The sequence below is a fragment of the Taeniopygia guttata genome, chromosome 13 (assembly GCF_048771995.1).
Source record: "Taeniopygia guttata chromosome 13, bTaeGut7.mat, whole genome shotgun sequence".
NCBI lineage: Eukaryota > Metazoa > Chordata > Aves > Passeriformes > Estrildidae > Taeniopygia > Taeniopygia guttata.
The window spans coordinates 3,138,125-3,164,573 of NC_133038.1; the positions used below are offsets into that span (position 1 = coordinate 3,138,125).

Here is a 26,449-nt window from a genome sequence, read left to right on the forward strand (position 1 = left end):
ATCAACACTCCACCATGGAACAAGGACATATCTGGCGCTGAAAATATTTGATAATCTCAAAACTGCCTTAATCACAAGCCCTACTGGAACTTCTGCAACAGCTGAGCTTTAACAGAGGATGTCAGGACAGCAGAAAATCCTGATCATTTCTCTACATTCAGCCTCACTGCAGCAGCCACAGACATGACACTAGCCAGGGAGTACCAGACCTGAGGCCAGCTAAACCAGGTCAGGATCTCTGTAGAAGGGGACAGCTACTGGAAGCAGCAGCACTAATCTTTACACAGAGACTGCAAGATGTAGGCAATTAATGGGCTTAAAGCTCTGAGCAACATTTACTGGATATCAGCTCCTCTTCCCACTATCTTGGTGTCTGCAGCCAGGGAGCTGTTGCCTCTTGAAGCACCTGAGTGGAGGAGACTGGGGTATTTATTAGTCAGGAACATGAACAATAGATAAAACACTGTGAATCTTCTCCTTCAAAGGAAAGTGCCAGCAACACAGCCAGGTTTCTGCATGTGAAAAATTCAATCTATAAAAATATCTTTTCTTTGCCATCTAGATGCAGAGTCCCTCGCTGAGCCTATCTGGGTCTGCCTATGGAACCACACCTGTGTTTACTAAGGTAAAAAGCACAAGTTGTCTGAAGAACACAGCCCATCCTGCAACTACCAGCATTAGATTTTGCATTTTCTTGTTCCAACGGAAGGTATTTCTAGGCTTTGTTAGTGATGCTATCAAACTAACATCTTAATTGGTAAACGATCCAGACAGAACCACTTAGAGGAATTAATCTCATTTACTTCCTGCAAAGGAGGCTGAAGTGGAAACCTCACATTGTAACCACTCTTATTATGTTGCATCCAGTGGAATAGAACTGTTACCTGCATTTGTGTCTTCATTTAAATGCACAAGTAAGGCTTTAATGAGTGTTGGTCTTCTGATGAAAAAAATTTCCACTCACAACGCACTGCAAGTGCATTTAGAATTCAGACAACTATTATAAGCAAAATGAAAATACAGGTGAGATCATTTTCCTCCCTGAAGGGTGTATCATTTCCTAATAAATGCTTCATTGGGGAAATGCTTATATCAGGCATTTAACACAAATATTTTCTCCTCCAGGGTCTACAAAACGTAAGAGCCACCAAGGGTCAGTTGGTGGTGTTTGAGTGTCGCGTTCACTCCACACCCACCCTGCAGGTCCACTGGTACAGGGAATATGATCAGATCGTGGATTCTGCCGACTTCCGAATCCTGCGGAAAAGTAGGTGTTGCTGCAGCTGTTGGGGGCACAGATATTTTCCTGGGACAGGGACAAGACAGGAATGAGAACTGCTGTAAAAATGGGGAGATGGCTCACAGAAGCAGAGTTAAGTTTACAGTGTCAGATGGCCCCAGGCTGCTGCACAGTCTGCGCTTCCTCTGGCAGTGCATGAGTGGGTCAGGCACAACAGGGGGAGATTCCAGGCTGTTAATTGTTCATGACAGCCCTGCTGACCCATGGAGGCATTGCTCCCATGTACTAGAACTGCTGATGAATTCAGGGGGGAAAAAAGCATAACCTCATTTCAAACTGTTTCTTATACTCCCAGGCATGAGGTCAGAGCTCCAGAGGGCCAAACCCACAGCAATCAGCTCCAAAAGCTCACCTCAGTGGAAGGTGTTTGTACCACCAGGTTCCCCAGGCACACCTGAGCTTTCTCTGCCCACGTGCTGTTAGTTGTGATGGACAGAAAGGGAGATGGTTTCCTTGTAACCAGGGTGACAGCTGATGTGGGAAAGAGAGTGAGGGCTGAAGGGTTTGGGGTTCTTTTCCATTCTGACATTTTAATAATTTAAATTCTTTCTCTCTTATCTTGGGCAGAGGCTTGTTCATCAGCAGTTCCTGGTAAGTACACTGTGCATTTTTTGTTAGGCTCCTCACATACTCGGTATTTCCTAACTCATGCAAAATAAAACAACAATGTCCAAAGGTAGCCGGAAGACAATAGTCAGTCAGACCAAGAGCTTTCAAGTCCTTAATTTTGCTGTAACCACCTGAAAAGCCCTGTTTTTTTCCACAACACTTGGAAAAAGGTATCAATCCTTTCACATTCAGCTAATGAAGGGTACCCTATGCTAAGAGAAAGCATATCTACCATTCTGACCTATGTAATATTTTAAGCTTGTGCAAGATAAGACATAATTTAGAAAAAAGTAAAAAACAAAACCACCAACAAACAAACAAAAACAACTAAACAAAACACCCACCACAAAAAATGTGCTTTGTTTCATTACTGTCACAGGAAGAGTCTTCTTTAATCTTGCTCTTTAATATGACTTCCAATGACCTCTACATTGCTTTTTTGCACTTTATTAGTGCCAACCCCCATCACTAAGTAAAGAATCCTGTAAAGAGCAGTTGCTACAGGTTAACATTTGCCTCTTGTGCTACAACATCATGCCCAAATCTCTTATTTCAGAGGAAGTGTGCACCCTGGTTATTACAGAAGCTTTTCCAGAAGACTCTGGAATATTTAAATGTGTTGCTGAAAATGAATTTGGGTCTGCAGCGTCCAGTGCACATCTCTCTGTTTCCCCAGGTAAGCACATGGATTTGTGTGTTGAGCAACTAAGCACAAAAGAATTTGCTGCTGCTCAACATCAGGCAGAATCACGGATATTTCCCAAGCAGAAGCCAGACCCAAACAATTCTGTAGGCTCAAGAGAAGAGAAATACCCAAAACATGCAGTCTGCTTGGGTACCTCTCAAAGCTGGACGCAAGTTTTTCTGTGTTTGTGCTTTTGGTCTTCTTCTTCTTGGGTTAAGGATGACAGGGTGGAGATGGTGTTCCCTCTCTCAGAGGAGTCTCACCCCTGAGCTTCATCCCTCCAGGGATTCCAGCTTGGCCCAACACATTGGCTGTGTCTATACCTTGTTTATGGTAGCACCTGACCTATTTGGCTCATGCTGGAAGCCACCTGCAACCAGAACAGTGCCTGGCATGTACCCAGAGCTCACCAGCCCTGCCAAAATCAGGTTTGGCTCATGCAGCTGTGCAGGTTTCAGTCTGTGCAGTGCAGAATGAGCCTCATCCCCCTGCTCAGACATTGCAGTTTCCCACCCCCTGTTACTGCAGTGCTGTGCTGCTGAGCCACCCCTGCTCCCTGCCTGACATGGGAACAATTCTACTTCCAGGAGCTAAAGAGCTGGACAGCTTTGGAGGTGCTGCCCCCAGGCCAGCTGTGCAGGTCACCATGAAGAAACCCACCTTCCCCAGGAGCAGCCAAGCAGGAGCCAAGGACCGTGGGGCAGCTGCTCTGCCATCCTACAGCCCAGAGAGCCCCGGGCTGGGCACTCGGGCAGCAGCCTCAAGCTTTGGCCAGAAGAACCCCAAGAGCCAAGCTGAAGATTTCCACGGAGCTTATGAGAATTCACCGGCTTCTCCTCTGCGGTAAGACAGAGAGAAAATCACATCCCTGGGCCAGCTTTTTACAGCACTTAAGGCATGAACTGTCCAGAGATCCCAGCTGCACACTCCAGTGGCCCTCACCCTGACAGGGACCAGGCACAGGCAGCAGCCTGAGCTGTTTGCCTGGGTGACAATGACAAGGTGCAGCACCAGCCTGGCAGGTCACAGCACGGGCTCCATTTGACCAAGTGGGTCACCACCTAAAGCACCAGGGAAGGGCCTGAAATCATTTGCAGGAGTCTCTATCTGTGGCTAACCTAAAAGCATCACTCCAAATAATTGTCCTCTAGGAGACCTTTGGCTCCACAGCAGAGCATGAGGCAAAGATCGCAGTACCTGGGAAATCTCCAGGTACAATTCTGTTGCCGCCACCTTCCTTGGTGGCCTTGGCCAAGTGGCATCACTTCATGTTTCTGTTTCCCATTCTGAAAGACAGCAATAAAACTTGAGATCCTGTAAGTGTGTTGCAGATAGGACCTGCAAAGCACTCTGTGGAGGAAGAGCACTGAACTAGTGACTCACTAGATAGAAGGAAAGATGTCCCATGCCATGGCAGGGACACTCCCCACTTAGGAGAAGGAGATCTTCTCCCAGTAATTAAGTATTCCATTTTATAACAAGACTTCATCCAATTTCCATCCCAAACACAGTTCTCAAGTCACTGTATGCATGTTGCATTAGCAGTTATCCTGTTTGATTGCTCCAGAGAAACAAATCAGGTTAGAATGCATAGATTGCTGACATCATCCCCATTTCTGGAGGATTTCTCAGGAGTTTGTAGACATAATGATGACCACAAATGGTGACAGTCCAACCATCCAAGCCCAGCAGAGGATTCCCTCAGTCTTGTTAGGGACAGGGAGAGCTACGTGGGGGCAGAGGTGTGCCTGCCCTCCCAGCTGAGTGCCAGCCTGCAGCTGCAGTGCTCCTGTTACAGACTCTGGAAATGTCTGTCCCTGACAGAAACCATCCCCTGGCTTAGAGATTATTTTTGGATGTACTCAGCCATTTTAACAATTCTGAACAGCCTCCTTCAGATTTTACCACAGGAGAGATCATATTTCCATATAGATGTCTCCATGCAGGAGATTTACTTTTTTGCTAAATCACTGAATAAAAATAGTTTTGCTTCAATAACCAGCATGCAGATCATTAAGAGGAAGCTCTCACTTTGGCTTCAAGCCCTTCTGTGAAATCCAGGCTTGCTCCAGCTGGGACCCTTAGCAGACCCTAATGCATAAAGGGATTTACCACACCACCAAAATCAGCTATGTCTGTGTGTGTACATATATATATATATATATATATATATATATATGTATATATATAAACAAAAACATTAGTTAGTCCAGACTTTGGATGGACACATCTCAAAATACAAAGAGAAACTATAAAATTGCTAGATCTGCCCATCTATAAGAATTTAAATATCTTTAAATCCCACAGACATACTGCCAGGTGCTTTGAAACATCATTATGAATGTGACTCAGCATTGTAAATGTTGCTGTTACCTCAAACTCAGCAATCATGGCTAATGGCTGGCTGTAAAATAACTGCCTTTTTAGTCAGATTTAGTGTATAATTCCCTCATGTAGTGTATGTGGTTGCAACTGTATTACCAAAGACAAATACCAACAAAAGCGGTGATGACAGAACAAAGCCAGGAATAGCTATAAAATGAATGAAATCCTTGTGCCCGTATTCTCCCAATTATTGCCTAGCAACAGGCACTCCACAAAAGCCAGAAAATACAGTTCAACAAGACTGTCACTACCAGCTACTCCTCTCTGAGCCCTTTACACCTGCAGCTTACAGTGTCCTCAACAGCCTTGGAGCAGAATAAAACCATTGTTGATTACTAACTTCGTTAAAGAAATTCAGTCCAAGCAAAAGAAGAGGCTTCAAGCACTGATATACTGCCAGGTATTTTAGGTAGCTTTTAAGTGTCCTAATTAATAAGCAACAGATCCTTAACTCTTCTTCTAGACACTTTGCTGTATGACTCAAGCAGTGAGGAGGAAGAACCTAATCAGAAGCAGCAGGGCACCATTCTTAGAGAGTAAACTGAAGCAGGAGAGAAAAGCTGATTTCTGACACCTCGCAGGGCTGGTCACAGTACTATTAAGTTACTTGGCACACGAGATGAGATTTATTCCTCTGCCTTCATCAGTTCAGCTTCCAGTTTTTCACCTTTTTTCCTACCTTCTGGATGTCACGCTTTCCTGTTCCTTCTCTTTCACACAAGCTGTCCCGGTCGTGTCCACTCTCTGAAGTGTGTAAAACTCTCAAACTGATGCCTCGCAGGCAGCTTTAGTGCTAAGTTGAGGTTGGTGGGAAGCCAGGGAGCCTGTCTGAGCACGGAGCCTGCCCTTCACCGTGCTCACAGCTTCCTGCAGGGCAGCGATCATGATCCAGCTACCTTTTTATAAGCAGTCGCCTCTCTCTGGTCAAACTACTTCTTTGAAATTATTTTTCCTTTTTTTTTTCTTTTTATGTAAAAAGCAAATAACCTCTCAGGCAAGTAGGGACAAATTCCCTCCCTTAATCACTTTCATGCGAGGAATTTATATAAATTAACACTCAATTAACACCTGCTCTGTAGTTTTAGCTCACAAACGATGGGGTGCTGTTTAAACACAAACACTAGAGGTGGAGTAACCTAGTGAAGGTCGCTGTGCTGACACACTCACGGGCACAGAGAAGATTAGAGGCCACACGCAGCCCAGCTGCGGGACCTTCGGGCTTGGGGTGTTGTTAAATAGGCGATGGTTGCCGAAGTATAATTAAGATATTTAAAACACTATATGTTAATTTAAGATGTAATCAGGCATTGAAGCTGGTGATGAAAGGGATACGAATCACCTAACCTGCCAGCAGGATCTGCTGCTGTTCCGGTGAAAACACCACAGCTGCATTGTTTCATCCATGTAAATAGCTGTGATAACCAACACAAACAGCAAAATATTAATATTTTCCGTATTTTTGTCATATTCTTTCCACAAGGCTAGTTTTGTCACTCGGTTTATGGCTGTTCAGACACATCCATGAGCAATGCCACCGCTCCTGACCGAGCTCTGGACCGGAGCGGGGTCTGGGTCGCCCAGGGCTGGGGAGGTGACCCTGGGCACGGAGGGAGGGCTCGCTCGGGTCTGCGGCTGGGGACATTTAAATCACGTTTAAACCTGGCTCTCGAGTGTATGTTGGTTAAGTGCACAGCCTTAAAATCAGTACAAGAGTTTTATCGCCACCGAGGCAATTGGCTACAAACAACTAGCGAATGAATTAAGCACGGAATTTAGAACCGCAGAATGGTTTGGGCTGGAAAGGACCTTAGAGATGACCTTTTTTCTGCCATAGGCAGGAGCATCTTTCACTAGACCAGGTTCTTCAGGGCCCCATCCAACCTGGCCTTGAACACCAGGCATGGGTCAGTTACAGCTCCTCTGGGCAAGAATTTCCTTGGGATAACAAAGAGGGATTTCGGGACGTTCAGGCATATTGCAGCGGCTCTTGCTCGCTGGCGGTGCTACGGGCAGAACATCCGCTGTTCTGCTCAAAAGCTGGCGATTCTGCAGTTCTGCCCCTTCTGCTTAAGACAGGGATGCTCCCGGCAGTGCTGAGCCGCGGCCGCTGCCCCTGGGGCCGGGACAGAGCCGGGACAGAACAGGGACAAAGCCGGGTTAGCAGGGACAGAGCAGGGACAGAGCCGGGTTAGCAGGGACAGAGCCGGGTTAGCAGGGACAGAGCAGGGACAGAGCCGGGACAGAGCCGGGTTAGCCGGGCCGGCCGCTCCGGAGCCGCAGCGCCGGGCGGTCCCGGGCCGGGCGGTCCCGGCGCTGCCGCGGGGGATGCGCTGCCCGCGGGCAGCTGCCCAAGTCCCGGCCCTTGCCCGGCTGCGAGACTCTTATTGTGACAGCGGGGACAGGCCGGTCCCGCCGTGTCACCGCTGGCAGCACATTAAAGCTCCGGGCTCGCCCCGCCGCGCAGAGGGCGGCTATGACAGCGAATGACCGTCCTCCCCAAAATACCGGCCGCGGCCCAGGTGACGGCTCCTAGGCTGTAGGTAAGGGGTTTGTCGGGGTTTTCCTACGTCACTTTCCAGCTGGGAGCCGGTCGGGAGGCGGCATGAGGGACTGCTGGCAGTGCTGAGGTGGAGCCGCACCTGAGGGCGCTGTCAAAGGCGACCGAGCCCAAAACACGGGTTTGTTTTTCAACAGGCGAACTGCCCCTCTTATTACTTACTGTTTTCATCTTGTTAGTCAAACGCCTCCTCGGGTTTGTTTTTTTCCCCCTCCCAAATCAAGGTGGAAGGATTTGAGGAAAACATGGCTTATCCCGTGCTGTGAGAAGTGACGCTGTGCACCAGAGCTTGGTTAAGGGCAGCGCTCTAGAAAACAAAGTAAACGCTGGTTGCTGTCCACAGCCTGTGGTACAGTGAATGTACAAACCTGTGCACGGGTAGTGATATAAAAACGGGATAAAGACAAGACTGAACGAGTTTTCTGCACTAGTGAATGAGGACATAGTGTGGACATGCTCCAAAAATTTGAGCCAGCTTCAAATTCCTCAATGACAAGGGAAAAGTTAGGGAATTTTTACTATAGGGTCTGTGTTTATTTACAACTAATTCACAACTGATACTGATGATTACCTGTAGGAAATGAAAGCTTTGAGTCCTTAATATCAGAGCAATGTCTCCACTTACCTCCCCTCATTGGAATTTATGACCTCGTGGAACCCTTCTCTGCGCTCTTCAACAGAGGAATACAATATACTGGGTATATATAGCAGTGAAACAGCTGATCTCAGTGGGGCAAGATTACAATTTTTTCCAGCACATGTAACTGTGAGGATTTATAGTCTTTTTGTTTTCTGCTTCTTCTTTTTATTAGTGGCTTTATGATTATTTTGTGGGATTATTTATTTATCCTGTAGCTGAAGTAATTTGTCCATTTTAAACAGCTTGCTAAATGAAACTCTCCCGGGTTTTGAATTGATGGAAAGCCCAGGTTTTTAGATATCAAACACCTGCAAGCACTCTGAACAGCTCAGCTTGCCCTACCTTCTCTTGCAGCTCATGTCATTCTGACAGTTAGCAGTCTTAATAGCAAATCTTGGGAAATCACCTCAAACAGAGACATACAATCCTTGGCATTCTAATCCCAAATCTCAGTTGGATATTAGAAGCTCTGAATTCAAAACCCATTAAAGAAGAAATCAAGAGATTTGGTTTCAAAAGTTTAGTTTTAGATTTGAAAGTGAAACTTTCATGCTTCCCTATGGTACAAGCAATTTCTTGGCACAGACAGCTTTTTCTGCGGAATAGTACATTTAGCATTTTGACAGGGCACAAAACAACAGGATCCAGGGATCTTTAGTTAAGATGATACATGGGAAATTACCTGGCTTAGCAGTAGTATCTGTGTTTATCTGTAGATTTAGGCAGGTGGTTAACCAGTTGCTATTTCCTTTAGAATTTACCAGGCTCTGGCATACAGGACAAGCCAGGTGATCATTGCACCTGAGCCAGACAGACTGTGTGGTTTGTTACTGTAACCCAAAATGCTCATACAGCTGTGGGACAGTGCTAACAAATCCTAAATAACTTTAAGTTCAAGCTCTAATTGAGCTGAACTTTAACTTTATAGTGTGTGGATTGCTAATGAGTGCTCAGAACACATTATTTTGGTGATTCAGCTTGTGACGTGCAATTTATTTTATCTGTATTGTCTTCCTTAAGGGAAAATCCACTCCAAGAAAGCCTCTATTCTGCAAGGCAAGGGTTCCATTCTATCCAGGAGCCCGGCCAAGAAAACTTTCGTGGCCTATCACCTAGCTTTTACCAGCCACCTACCCAAAGCCAATTATCACCAACAAAAACCCAGGACAGCCGTGAAACCTCTCCTATGAGTGTCCCTAATCTCCCATCCGTTTCCTCTATGTGCCAACCAACCATGTTTAACTACGAACGTCCAAAACACTTTATCCAGTCTAAGAACGTGTGTCAAGGGCAACAGCAGCCTCCAGGACCTGCAGCCTCTACAGAGCCAAGCAGAGAAATCAAACAGTCCTCCATCCTCATCCAGCCTCGTAACCCCAGCGGGCAGAAATTCTCCTCCTCGTCATCGCTGAGCTCTTCAATCACGCTCTCCTCGCCTTCCTGTAGTGCCCCTAAGGAATCCACATATCCCATCACACCTGCATCTGCACAGTCTCCTGCTAGCTCATCATCCGGGCAGAGGCTTCTACCCATGCCTAACCAATCCCCCGCAGCCTTCCTGTGCTCCGTGCTCCCCTCGCAGCCCGACTATAACAGCCCAGCTCCTTCTCCCGTGGAAGCTCAGTAAGTACACACTGCCTTCTAACTGCCCTGCTTCCCCCCGGCCTGTCCCAGCACTGACCACCCCAAACCAATGCCCTGGAAAGCCGTGCCCATGCACAGATCCCACTGACTCTGGGGTGACGACCCTGCACAGGTCGCGTTAGGAGGCTGAGTGCTTGCCCCTGTGTGGGGATTAAACTGCACAGTGAGCATGTCACAGGCTGCTGGGTGACTTTTCTGGAGCTGGTTTGAATTGTTTAGTTTGATTTGACAGAAATCTCTTAAGGTTATTTAGAACAGAAGACAGGCACCCATCTCAAATTAATTTCTTTCTAAAACGTGTCTTATGAACAGGGAGATGGGGGGAAGGCGGTAGTATTCCCAACATAACTTAGAGAGTCCTAGTAAGTCTCAGCAATATTTTCAGGTTCCACATCATGATGTAAATCTAAACTCACCTACAATACCCCTTTTATTAATCATGCATGCAGAAGAAAGGCAGCCCCTTGAAAATTTTATCCCTTTAGACCAAAGAATAAATTCTTTCCTAAATATGTATTATATCATTTTGCCTTTGGGCTGCAATCCAAATATCTTCCAAGGTCAGTGAGATCTCAAAGGGAGCTGGGCCTTGCCTTCTCACCAACTTGTATTCCTGCCAATATCAGCTGGAGGTCCTGGGGAAAGTCAGGGTAGAATACGCACAAAGTGAGATATTGGAAAGTTGATAGGGGAAGGGGGTCCTGCTGACTTGGATATAAATTCAGGTTTAAGTGTCAGTTTGCATTCAGGAAATCAGAATATTTCTGTCTGTTTTCTGAATCACAGCACTGAAAGAAGGGGAAAGGTAAGATGTGGTGTGTTATTTGGGGAGCATTTCCTGAAGTCCTGCAGGAGTGTGGGGGCTTGGGGCACTGCTGGAGAGACTGCTGGGGTCTGTGTTTGTAGTGTGGGGTTGTTTGTTTCCATAGCAAAGGGCTTGGATGCCTCACTATGCTTTTCATATAAGCTGCTCTTAAATGCAGCACGCAGTGAGTTGAGGAATTATTTTCCTGATCACGCTACGAATGGGCAAACAGGGACATGAGGTGTATTCATCTGTGGGGCAAATCACTGAAGTTTTAAAGTTATAACTCACATGAAGTTATTCAGTCCAAGCAGTGCTGGGAGTATTCTGGAATTATAGCCTTCCTACTCTAGTCTAGTCAGCAGAACAAATTCCCAAGCGACAGGAGGAAGAGGAATTGGAATAGAAATAATTTGTGAACATAAGTGCAGCATGGGAGGCCCCACTGCAGGTCACAAACCAGGTTAGAGCCTGTCAGCCCAGAGTGCTGTGATCTCCAGCAGACCTTTGCAACCCGTTCTGATGGATGCTCCTCTTTTCCTGGCACCTTCCAGAGTCAAAGGCAGAACCCAGCTCCGGGAGCTGACTGCATCCCGTGGATGGCAGGGTCAGGGTGTGAAGGGCCACTGCAGGATGTAGGCATGCTGAGCGAGTGATGTGGGAGGACTCTCAGGGACTTGGCTGCACCATGATGCTCCTTCCCCTTAAGGTTTTGATGCTCCATTGCCCAGCTTGGCCTGTTCTCCTCCCAGATGCTTTGTGGGTTCATTGGAACCACAGCTCTTAGGAGGCAGGCTCACATTTTCCTGTGCATTCTGTGAAGCTGCAGCAAATAATCCAGCAGGCCGACAGGAATAACTTTGTTTTCTCTTCCTGTACAAGTAGTTACTCACAGCCCATGTATAACAAGCAAGCCAGCATCAACTCTATGCAGAAGACATCAGACCAAGAAATTCGAGGAACAAAGGAGGCGCTCATCCAGGACTTGGAAAAGAAACTGCGATGCAAAGACAGCCTCCTCCAGAACGGCAATCAGGTAAGGGACTAAAGGGCTCTCAGGAGTGCAAGCAGCCTGCAGAGGCTGCTGCTGCTACCCCAGGGGCTCCAGCCTCCAAACTGAGCTAAAACAGGAGGAAATGCAGGAGCAGCACTGCCCAAAGACCTTTACTCAGAACCTCAACAGATCCCACGAGTGCAAAAGCCATTATGACCAAAATATTCTTTCAACGTGAAAGAAAAAGGAACATGTTTAGAGCTGTGGCACAAATTTGAACTCTCTTCTGGGGATCCTGTTGAACATCACATCCACAGAAAATTAAAAATCCAAGGAGAATGCCTCAGTTGTCTAGACATGGCTACAACCTGGTATTCAACACTGGGGTTAATAAACGTCTCAAAACCATTAGAACCTGAGGAAAAATTGGAATATTTGAAAGTTCATTCTACAGACCACCACCAAATGGGGTAATTTTTTTCTTTTATATGAACAATAACAATTGAAAGAATTTATATTAGCTTTTATCATAAAGCCTGTCTCCTATAAGAAGGCCTCTTAGTCTCAGTACTTATTTTTTTATTTTGCAGAGGGTCACAGTAGAATTCCCCTTTCCAAGAAATAAAAATCTGGGGGAAAAATTTGCTACCAGTAGGGAAGCCCACTGCAGCAAGTTAGAGCAGGCAGGTTTCTAACGTGGGAACCTTTCTGCTGGCTGGAGGCAGACTGGTAAAAGCCCAGTGTTTAAAGTTTCCATCTTCTTTCCCCTGAAGTAGAAAGGAGCATTTGCATGATCATCAGTGAGAACAGGTTTGTGTCATATATGTAATTTTAAATATTGAATGGGCAAACAAATAGGTCAAATCTGACTGAATATACTCCTAAACAGAAGTGTCCTATGTGCTGTAAGAAAGCTTGTCATAGCAAGTCAGCTTTTCTTCCCATAGGAAGCCAGGCTAAAAATAAATCTTATGCAATCAGCACTGTGTCCTCCTCCCCTTGTCCTCCAACAGCGCCTGAGCCAAGTGGCCAATCTCAGCCACACTTGATACACACGTAAGGACCTCAGGGATATTCAGCTCTCACAGGTTTTGCTAAAGGTCTTGTGCTCTCTTCTAAAGAAAAGTCCCACAAGGCTCCCAAGCCTTTCCCCACCCAGCAGCAGACACATGTATATCTGTACAGAGCAGAAATTCAGTCAGAGCTTGTGTCACAAAATCCAAACCTGAGTGAAACTTTGTGGGCAGCAAAGTGTCTGGTGCCCTGGTGCTAACCCAACTGACAGAGCTTGAATTTAACTCTGCTCCTTTTTATCCCTGTGTGCCACATCCAGATTGTAGGAACTGACTGTGTCATACCTGAAACGTGTCCTTGCCTCCTCTCCAGCATTCCACCCTGCAGATACGCTGGCATAAACCTCCCCAGTGCTTTCAGGGGCAGTAGTGCTCCCCTCTGGCTGTGCCTGCTTCTGGTGTGGCTCTTGCTTTTTTGGGAGCATCCATCATGCCTCCAGCTCCACAGCTGAATGGCTTGGGAAGTTTTCCCAGCCCTAACAGAAAGGTACCCTGGGACTTACTCTGGCTTCTGTGGATGATGCCATCAGCTACCCATAAATAATCCCAGTAGAGAAAGAGGAGGAGTGGAAGGCCACAGATGGCATTAGGGAGGCTTTGATGAACAGGCCGTTTAATCTTTATGCATTTCTGTTCTGTATATATTGAGGCTGACTTCAGTTGGCATCACAGACTGCAAACCCTCTGGGCCAGACGTGGGGCTTCTGGTCAGCTCCTGCTTCTATTGACAACATCCCGAATTTGTGGCATATTAATGTGCTCTTAACAAGCTGGGCTGAAATAGTAAATGGACTTCTAACTAGAATTCCTCCCCACTCTGCCATCAGCGACTGACCTATGAAGAGAGAATGGCTCGCAGGCTGCTGGGACCAGCGAATGCTGCCTCTGTGCTGGACACACAGGGTGAAGACAGCATGCAGAATGCACAGGTAACTGGGGACCTGGCTCTGGAGCAAGGATGTCCTGTGATTGTGCTGTGACCTGCTTGTACCTGGGCGGGGCAGAGATGGGGTTCATTTGGTGACAGCGCAGGGGTGGCTCTCAAAGGCAGAGCCCTCCGTGGCAGGGGTTTGGTGTTTTCACAGGGTGATGGCAGAGGGGGAAAATTCAAGCACCATTCCCTTGCTGTGCCTGATCTGTAGGAATGACCTCTCCAGGGAGGAATTCCAACAGCTGCTGCACAGCACAGCACCCAGTGCCTGTGACAGGCAGGGAGCAGCTCCATGAGGGAGCCAGGTACCCACTCCCAACAGCCTGAGTGCAGGCTTGGCCAGGACAACAAGATTTACACCTGTCACTGTTCAGAATAAGTGACATTGACTTCAAGAGGTCATGGCCTTGGGCTGGGATTAGTTGGGGTTTAGCCCTTGCAGGGGGCTGCAGCCATTTAGAGAACACAAAGGAGTTATTTCAGCAGCCCACATGCTGATAGACAAGAATCTATCACTACTGGCATTTTCCAAAGTGCTTTGGTTGGAGACTTCCATCATTTGTTGGTTATTCAGGCCAGTTAGAAGCTCTCTTTGGCACTTCTATGCAAAGTTAGTGGAAATGTCCATGGTATGGCACTGGGTACATGCACAGGAAAGAAAACACCTCCTGCTGCAAGCAGCAGAGAGCCAGGAGCAGGCACACACCTGCCAAAGAGCCCTCAGCAAAACTCCTGCATGGAACAGACACTTCAGATCCCAGCAAAGGAGGAATACACAGTTTGAGCTATTTTTCTCCAACAATCACGTGGGAAGAGCAGGAAAGAAGGAAAAATCATGAATATCAGAGAGCAAGGGAAGCCCAATCTTTTGCAAAGAACAAGGAAATATTCAGTCCAAAAAGGATGACTGACAACTTTTCAGGATGTGTGAAATGCTGCTTTAAAAAAAAGAATATTGGAAGTAGAAATTGGCTTATATTTGGGACATCTTACTTCCATTGTTAAGTCTTATTTCTTAATATTGTTGCCACTGATGCATTCAGCTTCCTGATTCCCCAGTAACTTAACTCAGTCCATGTAACAGGTCATTAGAATCATCAGCGACCTCACCACTACAGCATAATTTCACAGGACAAGCAATAACTGTACAGAACTTGTGTAAATGAGCAGAAACAGGCAATTGCCTTTGGACTCCAGATGGAACTCAGCCTAGCAAAACCCTCATTCATGTAATATTTCCCCTGAACTTAAAACTGCCTCCTTGCTTGGAGTTGAAACCTAGGCTTAAATGTTCCACAGGACTGGGCTGCAAAGCACAGAACCAGGCACTGGGATGGCTCAAGGCAAGCACTCCAGAAATTTCCATGCAGCGTTTGCTCTCTCTGACTCCATTGCTAAAACGAGTCACTGGCACCAAACTCTGTCGCGTTTTCCAAACATCCAAGCTCCTAACAGGAATCAATCCTAGGTACTTAGCCATGTGATTGCAGAGTTGTCAGCGAGCTTAGCTGGTGCTGTGATCTAGAAAGAAAAGTATTTTCCAGCTCAGCATGTGTCCATGGCTGTTGGTACCATATTTAAGTGGGCACAATACAAGGCTCCTGCCAGCAATTCCACTTCTATTCCTGCTGTGGGGAAGGACACTCTGTACTCAGCTCAGTTTAGATATTGCCAGGAGTTCTGCTCCTCTCCAACAAAGGTTATGGGCTGGCAGAAAACTTTGTGTGCCAGACAGAGCTGCTGCACCCATCACCTGGGCAGCAAGGAGAAGTTCTTCCATGGCAAAGCCTATGGTGTGTGTCAGGTCCTCATGCAAGTCCTTCTACCTCCTGTCCCAAGGACTTCTGAAGTACATTCATTCTGGTTTTAAGCAGCAGTCAGGATAGGAACTTAAAATGGCTTCTCATTCAATCTAAGATAAATCTTTCTAAGTGAACTCACCTCTCCTCTTTCTCTTCCCAAGCACCAGAATGCAGAAAACATCAGGCTGCAGGTTCCTACAACACATGTAAGGTAAAGCAAAAATTTGTGCTGTGCTATTCTTCAAGATCTTATTTCAAATATTTCTAGGCAATGTTGGCTTAATCTCACTACTTATCACTTTTGCTGAAGTAGTATTGACTAAAGTCACTCCCTTTTGACTAAAAATACTACCATTGTGGATGGGTGATGATGCCTATGATCTTAATCCAGTGAATTCTAAGCATAACATCAGAGGCTTAAAAACTCCTTGGGAGTTGGGAAATGCAACTCCCATGCACCTTGGAAAAATGTTCTTTGTATTCTAGAAGATTAATTTCTAGTCAAAGAAATATAAATATTTAAATCAATATAAATTATTAAAATTAAACAGCCAAGTTTCTCTTGTCATGTCTTTTGGATATAAGGCCATAATGAAGGTTATTCTTCTGCGCTGAGTTGAACAACTTGAGCAAGAAAAGTGGCTGATCAAAATTTATTACTTACAGCTGAAAAACCAACCAGAATTGTTAGATTCCTAAAGGTGTTGAGGGACTCCATCTGCAATCAGAGCTTTGATACCACTTGTGCTACAGTAGCTTTTACACAATTAACTGTTCCCTGTCCCATTTTCAGGAGCAGACCATCCTCAAGAGGTGACGATCGTGGACATGACTCAATCCAGGAGAAGTTCTTTCAGCCACGTTTTACACAAGTGCCTGAAGATGTAGTGATTGAGGAAGGGCGGTTCTGCAGGCTCGACTTCAAAGTAATGCCAACCTCTCCCTCCCAATTCCATTGCCAACCTCTCCCTCCCATTCCATTCCCTCTTGGGGTGTGGGGCGTGGAGAGAGGTCTCTGCAGTGCCTTTGCACTTTACTAAGCCAGAGCACTAAAGGCAGATGTTTCAGGGTCTCCCCAGGCTATGGAAACCAAGAAACAGGAGATGGCTAAATATGTCAGCATTTTCCCTTGGAAAGTATAAGTGGAATTAGCTGCATAAGATTATGATTAAAGCTCACTACTGGTAAATATAGACCACTACAGAATGTGTCTAGGCCTCTTTGGGAAGAATGAATATTAATGCCCTGCTGAAAAAAGGCTTTTTGGCAAGGGAAACACAAGGACTCCACTACTTCAGTGGACACATGTCCTGCGAGGTCTGTGTAGGACTCACCTCCCTTTAGTGAGGCTTCCCTGAGGTAACTGTACCCTTGCTGGAGCAGACAAGCAAGGAAATGCTCTAAATAGAAACAAAACTCAATAATGGCCTAAAACTTCATGGCAGCTGTACCAGCTCTGGTGTGAGAAAGGACCCTGCTCTCCCTCACAGGCTTGGGTTTTCCTAATGACTGCCAACCTCTTTGCTTCAGTAATCTCTGGCCAGACTTACACATGGCCTTTAGCCATCTTCCTCCAAGTGTCCCAAACTCCTGCATGCCATGGAGAAGCTGGAGCCTGCCTGCAGGACAGCTCATTTTCAGCCATTATCAGTTAGGAGTGTCAGCACTGCTGCAGTGCTAGCTGTGGGAACAAAAGGCTGAACCCAAAATCAGCATCTTGGGCCTGACCAAAGCCACCTACAAGAAGGGAACAGGGGGTCGCAGGAATAGCATCCACTGTCTTGTAGCTAAAGCTCCTCTTTCCACAGCACTCCATGAGCCTTTCTGTGCAACATCTCATTCATATTCAGAATTAGGCAACACTGTACAATTTTGCAGTAGAGACATGGTTTGTTCACCTATCAGCATCAAACTCCCTGTAGTGTTGGAGGGATTTTATTATCTTAGAGGTGTTTAACTCTTCATGGCTCTCCTCTCCCTCACAGGTCAGTGGGCTCCCAACTCCAGATGTGATGTGGTACCAGAATGGAAGGATGGTTCATCAGGATCAGTTCCATAAAATGATAGTGTCAGAAAAGGGATTCCACTCATTTATTTTTGAAGCAGTCAAATCAGCTGATGCAGGGACATACGAATGTGTGGCTGTCAACCGTGCAGGAGAAGCATCTTTCACAGTAAAAGTGGAAGTAATTGGTAAGACTGAGAGCACTGATAATTCCCTGGTCACACTGGGAAAGTCTCAGCAATCTACTGCTTTTCTCCCTGTATTTGGGACATTAAATTAATAATAAGAAGTAGCACTCCACATATCAAAAATCAACTTACCTGTTCCAAGTCTCTTTTAATAACTACATCTAGGATGCCATATTTCTTCAAGACACTTCTATAATATATAGCGGGATATCCAGAATTTAATTGATGTTATTAATTTTCCAGGATTAATAACATATGTTAATTGACTCTCCTTCTAAAGTGAACTGTGCTTACCACACCCTTTAGCTCATGGGAACTGCCTGCAGGCTAAGGAGATGCAGTGAGAGCATGTGTCCTCCTGAATTTAGCAACCTGAAATCTTAAAAAACAAGCGTGACATGAGCATTCTACACTTCCAGTAACTCCTCCTTATCTCTCCTCTTTAATTTAGCTAAAGAACATCATATGCCTCCAACTTTCATTTTCAAGCCACAAAGCAAAAAGGTTTTTGAAGGAGACACAGCCAGACTCGAATGCCAGATCTCTGCCATCCCAACACCTCGGATTTACTGGAAAAGAAACAACGAAATGGTACAATATAATACAGACCGAATAAGGTACCCTACTGATGAGTTGGTGTGTTAGAAAACAGCAACCAGTATTTGCTAAATCAAATGTAAATGGGCTGGTCTCTATAAGCAGCAGGCTGGGAATCTGGATGTGCCTGTGTGTGATACGGGGGCACAGCCCATGTGCTGGGAGCCTTGTTTTGAGGGCACAGAGGGAGAAAGCTGTGCCCAGGTGCTGCTCTGAGTGCCTGCAGCAGTAGAGGGCCCTTGGAGAAGCTCAGCTTTAGGACTGAAATGTGCAGTGTGGGGCTACACATCGATGTCACCTGCATGGTGCCGAGATGTGAATCACTGGTGGCTCTAACACAAATGCAGGTTTCATGTCTTAACAGTCTGCAGCGCCCTGCAAGGATTGTTCTGGGGCTTTCTCAGTTCCTCAGCATGTAAACTGACTCTGCTTTCTCTCCTTCCCCCTCGAAGCATTTAGGCATTAACACCTTCATTTTTCAGCTTGCTCCATGACAATACTGGAAGGATTTGCCTCCTGATCCATAATGCAACCAAGAAGGATGCTGGCTGGTACACCGTGTCTGCTGTCAACGGGGCAGGGGTGGCCACATGCCACGCCAGGCTAGAGGTTGCAAGTAAGTTCCAGGTCCCAGTGTCACAGAAAGTGCATTTATATTCAGAACTGGCCCTCAAGAATAATATCATGAAGTTCAGACTGCTGGGAGGATTTATTTCCTAGACAAAAAGTTACTATCCTGGGAAAAGCTCTTTTGTTTAGTACAGGACACTGTGGAGTGTCCTTTTGCACTTTTAAAGACTACAATTTCCCTGACACCAAGCAAGAGGGTGAATATAAATCTCTGGTGTCTGAGATATGGGTTTGTCTGCTAAATTCTTCCCAAGGGCTTGCTGGATTATATTGCAGATAAAAAGCAATGGGGTTGCTCTGCCATGGGTCCTTCTACACTCTGGGAAGGCACTGAAAGAGGCTTTTTCTCTCTCTTCCAGCACATACAAATAAGCCACTTCCTGCCCCAAAGCAGTTACGGGTTCGACCAACTTTTAGCAAGTATTTGGCACTTAATGGAAGAGGACTGGATGTGAAACAAGCTTTCTCACCAGAAGGAGAATTTCAGCGGTTGGCTGAGCAGTCTGGACTCTATGAAAGTGATGAACTTTAACTGGAAATGAGGAGGAAAACCTCACACTTCTAAGAGACAGTTACAACATAAATGCAGTTAACTGGTGATTGCTCTAATTAGCAAAATACCTACTTACATATTTTTACTTTGACTCTTGCACATTCAGCTGTTCCCATTTTATCATGTTAGATTTTATTTATATGGTTTGGTGACTATAACCATTACTGAGTATTGCATTTTAACTAGAAAGCCTAAGAAAGCAGGTTAATTAGTTTTAACAAGTGCGGGTGGGCTTAGTTCCACCTGTGCTTGGTTACATGCTAAGGTAGCTTGATTTGTACTGCTTCTCTAATATCACTCGTGATAATATCAGAAGTCTGTACTGTCTGAAATACTAAAACCAAATAGATTAGAGTGTTTTTATGAGAATAAATTAGAGGCAAATAAAATTTTAAATAACTGATATAAGCTGTGACTCTTCCTTGCTTGATCTGTTAAAAGCAGCTTTTGAATGTCTGGCATCAGCTGTAGCCTGAGAAAGATGGATTCTTACCCTCCAAGCTTTCTACTGTCCCCTCCCCTGTCTGTTCCCACTGTCATTTGTCATCTGGCATATATCAAATATTTAGAATAAACTAAATGCCGACACCCTATTAACACTACCCCATGCCAGTGAGGCAACATCGATATTTCTTCTCCTTGCACACTTGACCCAAAAGCTGCCCTCTAGAATATGAATCATTAGGGCTATCATGTTGTCCCTCCTTTAATTAAGGAGTGGTTGCAACTTATCCTGCTGTTGACTCTCAACAAGCTGTTGATTTGAGTCACCCAAGTGGTTTGTGTGCTGCTGTTCACAGACACTTTATTCAAAAACTGTATTAAATACCATGAAATAAAACCAAAACTGGAGACCTTTAAACTGTACTTACTACAAATCAATTTGCAGGGGTTGATCTAGCCTGGCCTCCTCATCAACGTGCACAGTCAGCAGACCTCTCAAGCGTCTTCCAGAACAGAAAAAATGAGGCCTCCATTTCACCCTGCACTGCTGTACCATTAAATAACCCCCCAAATCTGAACTGCATAACACTGACTATTAAATTCCCCCAAAACTCCTGCAGCTCTACCACCACAGGTCTCCTCTGGGCTGCCCAAGTGATGAAATACCCTGAGATAAGTCCCCTGTTGCACATTTGGAGATGGAGCTGATCACATGCAAACCAGCACTCAGCTTGCCCACAGGCTCCACTGGAAGGTTGGAAAGTCTGCACCATTTCTCTGGCGGGTGTCTCTACACACAAGTGTGGAATAACTGAGGTGACTCACACTCCTTACCAGCAATCACGGTGTCAGCTGTACCTCATTCAGTACTCACTCCTTACTCCACACATCATCCACCCAAAAACATCCCTGCAGTAGAAATGGCTCTCAATTCCCAGCAGCATGACTTGGTGACAAGTGGAAATGGCAGACCAAGGTTAGAAGCTGCTGTCACCCTCTAAATTCAGCCTGTGAGCATCCCCTCCGTGCTCCTTCTCCCTGGTGACATTCAGGGTGCTGAGCAAAGCCATGTCCCACCTCTGCCTGGCGCCCTCCTCTTCTGAGGATGACAGGAGCAGTTCTGGGAGCTGATTTCTGGAGGCAAGGTTTCCCTTGTAAATTTGTTTTCATCTACAGAAACAAGTGAAGAAGGTCCCAGTGTTATTTCAGAGCAAGCTCACCTCGTGGTTCCCCTAAAAACCATGTGCTAAATGTTGTGCTTTCAGCTCAAGGAAGGCAACCAGCTCCTTCAAATGTGGAGAAATTCTGGGTACAAACAACACTGATACTTCTGAATAACCAGCCTAGGAAACCAATAGGCCAGCTGGTTGCTGCATCATATACTCAACACAAGGCTTGGTCTGGAAAAATCTTCACTAAAAAATATTTTCATAGTTTTCAAAGGGATCCCTGTTGGATGGATTCTGCTGGGACAAATGCTATCCCAACACAATATTAACCCTCCCAAACAACAACAACCGTATTTACGAAAAAAATTTGCTGTTGGGAGTAGCCCAGGTCCACCAGCTGAAAGGAAGCAACAAGACTGGATCCATCTCCCTGCAATTCCATACTTTTTTAGCATACTTACAGCAAATGTCATTATTGAGCTGAAGACAGGTCTGACCTCAGTCTAAGGAAGCAGTTTGAGCAAGTAATCCTGTCTGAGCACAGAAATGTTTTGAAAGTGCCACAATTCTGCAGTCAATAACAGCCATGAGTGCAATTAGCTGAGCTTTTCTCTTGTTTACATTGAAATAAACCATGGATTTGTTTCTGTGCCAACATTAAAGATGGGTATTTGGCATGGGAAATCCATAGCAGAGAGACAGGAAGAACTGGAAAGAGCAAGCCCAGTTGAGCAGAAGCACATGTTAGTGTTCCTATCTCCTCTATCATCTCTGGAGGAATCAATAAAAGGAGGCCTGAAGTTAAATCATATATTTATAAATTGGAATCAGGCAAAAATACTCTGGAAATGCTCTGCTTCACACACTTCACTTAGCACTGATTTAACACAATGAGAGACCATGTGAACATGCCTAAGTAACAATGAACTATGTAAACCAGAGTTATTTCATTTAAGGCAATGAAATAAGGCTCTAAAGTAATAAACTACCTGGCCCATGTTGGGTGAAATCCAGATTAATAAGGAATTGTTGTTTTGTGAAGGTACTTAGCAACTAAATATAGGCACAGGGAATATGCTAAGGCTATCTTGTGAGTACTTAATGTAAAGAAAAGTGTTATTTCAAGGTCTGTCTTAAGTGCTCAGTTTTGCATGCAGAACACAAGGACTAACAAGGATTACAAAATAAAAAATTCAGGCTTACATCAGTTCAGGTTCCATAAGCTGAGCTGCTTTGTTTTCTCATTTCTGAGAGATGGAAATTCACCTCAGCCCCCTCATTATCCCCATGGAACTGGGATCTATGGGCTGGTACAGCAGAGGAAGACATATCTTCACCTAAATCAAAGCAGGAGAGTGAGGAGAAGTTGATGTTTCTCAGGCAGAACAGCTGGCTCCCTAGAGGAACCAGAGCTGCATTAATCATACTTGTGTTTGTATTTCATAAACATAAATGTATATGTATTTCTCAAGAGGTAATGCTAATGTGAACCTCTTCTGGATAATCAGGTGAGCTCTTACCTTTACTGTGTGTGAAATCCAATTTACTGAGGCATGATGCTTCCATAAAGACACAAGGAAAGGCTGGGCACCTCAGGCATGTGCAGCCACTTTTCCCCAGGTAGCAGCTGGCAAGACAGTAATTCATGAAAAATGCAGAAATCACATCAGGGAGCAGACCCAGATCCATCCTTCCTATTTTTTGGCAATTCTTGGTGTCTGGTCTGTACACTGGTAGCTGCTGGCTGTTGGAAAAGATTTCTTAGCCCTTTTCAAAGACAAAGACTGTATTATTAGTCCTTGTTATTAGCAGTATTAGACAATTAAGGCCTGAGGTGATTCAAAGGGATTGTATTTATCACCAGCCCCCAGTTTTTTCCCTGACCCTGAGGCTGCTCTCAGCCCCCCACACCCCTCCTGTGTAAAGTCCCTCAGTCATGTGCTGTGTGAATTCCTGTGGCCTTGACAAGTCTGATGTCATTGCACCCATAATCTAGGGAGCTACAAAGACAGTAAATCTGAGAAATAAATGCTTCAGAGGTGCCTAAAGTGGCTGCATTTGCTGCTGTGGGGGTGAGTTACCCCTTGACCCTCACCTCTGTGTTTGCCAGCCTAGGCCAGCGCTGGCTAAAGAGGCAACCGGCAGAGGAGCCCCAGTGTGCCTGGTTAGCCTCAGTCTAACCTGTCCTACCCTGAGAGGCTGCACAGACCAGGTCCAGCACACAAAGCCCTTTCTGGCCTTGCTGTGGCTCTGTGCCCTCCTTGTCATTATCCACCCTGTTGTGTTAGCCTGAATCCTGAAACAGCAGGGAAATGCTGGAGCCCAGCAGAGCTGCCCCAGTAAAACTGGGATGTGTGTGGGGTATGACACAGCACAAGGCCAGAGCTGCCACAGCACAAACACGAGAGGTTTGGCCAGAAAATCTCATATATACAGCTTATGACAAAACATCCAAAAAGCTCAGGTTCTTCAAATCCAGCCAAGGGCCTTTTGAAGGCAATCCAGTCTTCCTGTGCAAAATGACACCTGAAGAGAGGGCAGGGAGCTGGGCTGGAGTCTCCCTGGCTCCTGCTTTCATTCACCTCCTGCCCTGGAGGAGGGTCCCTGCTAAAGGAAGAGCTGCTGGCTGATGCCCACGTCTATCCAGATTGCTGTTTCTTTGCATTCTGGTAAGTTCTTTACAACAACATGTTGTAAACATGCTGTCAACATCTTCCTTCCCTGGATATAAGTATTGGCTCAGATTCCCTTTCTCTGTGCTCAGGAATCACAGTGCTCCTAAGCACAGCTTAAAGGTTCACTTTCACCTTTTCATGGGCGAGTTGCAAAGGTGGAGCTCAAAGGGAGAATTCATTTTAAGATTCCAGGAGTTTAAAATTACCTCCCCCTGGTGAACACGGGTCACACAAATTCCAAGCTCATTTAAAAATAATTTTGCACATGGGCAGCTGTCTCCATTGGAGCAGCTGGGAAACCACCACAGGCAAAGAGCCACCCTAAACCCAGCCTTTTCCTAGACCCAGTGTGAGCCAGGCAGGACCTGTACAGACAGCCTGGCTGTAAGAGAGGAAGGCAGTCGTAGCTTTGTAGCCAAAAGCTATGAAAAAAGTACCTACTTCTTAATTGCAGAAGGAGGCCAAATGTTCTGACCTTGATTCAGAACTGCCTTCACACCTAATTCAATTGCATTTTTACTTGCAAATACATATGCTGACCTCTGGACAGAGAGTGCAAACTTCTCCAAAATTAGGAACTATCTTTGTTCCGAACCAGGTGCTCTGGGGCCAAACCAATAGAGACAGGGCTGAGGAAAAGGTAGGCTTTATTCTTTCCTGTAATCTTAGAAACTGCTGGTTGCATTTTGGAAATGGAATACAAAAGGAGTCACAGTTGCCCCCACTGTTACTTACAAAAGCTATTTCTCCACAGGATACTATTTTTAACATCATAAGATGTTAAAGCATAGGATGTTTTAGCAAAAGCTAAACCTATAAATAAAGAAAAAACACCAATTATGCCCACAAAGTCAAATGAAAGCTTGCTCAGGCCAGGTCATACACTGCAACAGCAGAATTGGCAGCAGGGTGAGATCAGCGAGTTTTAGTGATTGTATAAAGTTGTGAGCTGGACATTTCCCCAAACATTAACCAGAAACAGATGTATGGAAAACAAACAAGTGTCATAGCAATGGGTCACAGGCTGCACCTACAGCAAGAAGAAGTATTACTGCAACTTCCCTTTGCTAAAAGGTTTCCAGCAATCTTTGTTCCAGTTCCATCACTGGGGTAAGTCTGTGTCTGTACAACATATTTTTATTTTAAAATCACTTCTGCAAGAAGAAAGGGAAAAGCCCCAGGCTGGCTGTAAACAGTACTGCACAACACTCTCTGTCATCTCTTTCCATTCTGAAAACAAATGTGTATTTCTATATCCTGTCTTTTTGGAAGGGCCAGAAGGAAAGTCTACTTTCTGCCAGATGTGGAACATTTTCCCCACAAAGGAATCTTCCTACAGGAGTGATTGTGGTACTGGTGTCCCAGTCAGCCATGCTGGCTTTGTTTGATACTTCTTTTTAAAAAAAATCACTCTGGTGTTGAGTTTGGAGTTATCAAAGCTACAGGAACGGAACGAAGAGACTCAGAGCTCAGAGCGACATCTCCAGTGCAGCATTCCACAGGGTAGGACAGTTTGCTCCTGCAGATGTTGTTCCCACCCCCAGGCAGCTGCAGCCCTTGCTGAAACCTCACTGAGTGACAACCCAAGAGGCAGAAGAACTGCACAAAGGCAGTGATTTTAAGATGTTTTAAGTGCTTTTATACTGGTTGACAACAGTTACCCTCTGGGAGGGAAGGATTTAGTAGAGCTTCAGGAAAGAGGGCCCAGCAAAACATCTGAGCTCAGCTGGTAACAGACAGTTCACACAGTTTAATTAAAACCAACTACCCCCCTTTTTTTAACTATTTCTGGACAAGAGGAGCAGAACTGTCAGCAAATGTATAAACAACCTTCTGGGTCTTTTCTCTGAACCTTTCACCTTTCAGGTGCTGTTCTGAGAACTGCTGCCCTGCTGGAGCTACAAATGCTCCATGAAGGACATCAGCTCTGTGCCCTGTTCCGGGCAGCTCTGGGACTCAGCTGGGACCAAGGGGCAGATCCCGAGCCCGGCAGCATCCCGGACCTGCTGCCTCACACCCGCGACCCTCGCTCCGTTCATGCATCAGCTGCCGAGGTTAATGCTCATCTCTCAACAATTCCTACCGCAGCTACCTGTTACCGTCAGAGGAAAAAGGATAAATTTCAACTTTCGGGAAAACCCCCAGGCTCTTTCCTCGGCTCAGGAGCTCACAGCTGGCGGCACCAGAGGGCGCTTCGCTCCATCCTTGCGCAGCCGGAATTCCGGGAACATCCTTTTTATTCCTCAAGCCCTTTATTCCCGTAGCCCCAAGGACAAGTTACGTGTGGGTCAGGAGCTGTGCGCTCCCAGGCAATCACTGCTGCCCGTTTGTCGCTCGGCCTCAGCTGCAGGAGAAGGAAAACGTGTCCAGGCTGCTGCCATGGGGACAGCGGCACGGGAAAACCCGGGGCCAGCACCGGGATGCAGCCCCGCCGCAGCCCCTCCCTGCCCAGGCAAGTTCTGCTGCTGCACATCTCGCTGCTGCATGACACAACCCCACCCCCTGAATCTTAGACAAATCCTACAAGGAGCTGTATTTTTTATTTATTAGCACGGCTGCTACCTGGGCTCTGCTCTCCCTGTGTCTAACCCCAGTGTGGAGGAGCAGGGTCACGGAGAAGGGAACAGAGGCACTGGAAGGGTCCCAGGAGGGGATTTCCAGCCCAGCAGCACAGTCAGAGCACAGGCACAGCACAGCAGCAGGGGTCACCGATCCTGCACTTTGGTCTCCAGGCCAAGCCAAGCCATCCGCTCTCTTCTAAAA

The 26,449-nt window shown here is 45.9% G+C and overlaps 1 protein-coding gene across 6 annotated transcripts; it reads left to right on the forward strand.

The window, feature by feature from the left end:
* Window positions 1-7,396: 7,396 nt before the first annotated feature.
* MYOT (myotilin) lies at window positions 7,397-19,806 on the forward strand. Of its 6 annotated transcripts, none has more exons than XM_002199593.7 (10): window positions 7,397-7,519; window positions 9,197-9,799; window positions 11,508-11,661; window positions 13,520-13,621; window positions 15,587-15,636; window positions 16,219-16,351; window positions 17,411-17,618; window positions 18,070-18,235; window positions 18,698-18,831; window positions 19,205-19,806. In XM_002199593.7, the coding sequence occupies exons 2-10, from the start codon at window positions 9,363-9,365 to the stop codon at window positions 19,375-19,377; spliced, it is 1,557 nt and encodes a 518-aa protein (XP_002199629.2). In that variant the 5' UTR covers window positions 7,397-7,519; window positions 9,197-9,362; the 3' UTR covers window positions 19,378-19,806. The 6 variants fall into 6 exon arrangements, with proteins under 6 accessions (XP_002199629.2, XP_072791346.1, XP_030139975.1 ...); XM_072935245.1 differs by having other exon boundaries at window positions 11,511-11,661; XM_030284115.4 differs by lacking the exon at window positions 9,197-9,799 and having other exon boundaries at window positions 7,411-7,519; window positions 11,511-11,661.
* Window positions 19,807-26,449: the final 6,643 nt, after the last annotated feature.

Coding starts and splice junctions, on each gene's coding strand:
- MYOT (XM_002199593.7), top strand. CDS start 9,363: ATGAGTGTCCCTAATCTCCCATCCGTTTCCTCTATGTGCCAACCAACC. Junction 11,662..13,519: donor TCCTCCAGAACGGCAATCAG/GTAAGGGACTAA, acceptor CTCTGCCATCAG/CGACTGACCTATGAAGAGAG. Junction 18,832..19,204: donor CGCCAGGCTAGAGGTTGCAA/GTAAGTTCCAGG, acceptor TCTCTCTTCCAG/CACATACAAATAAGCCACTT.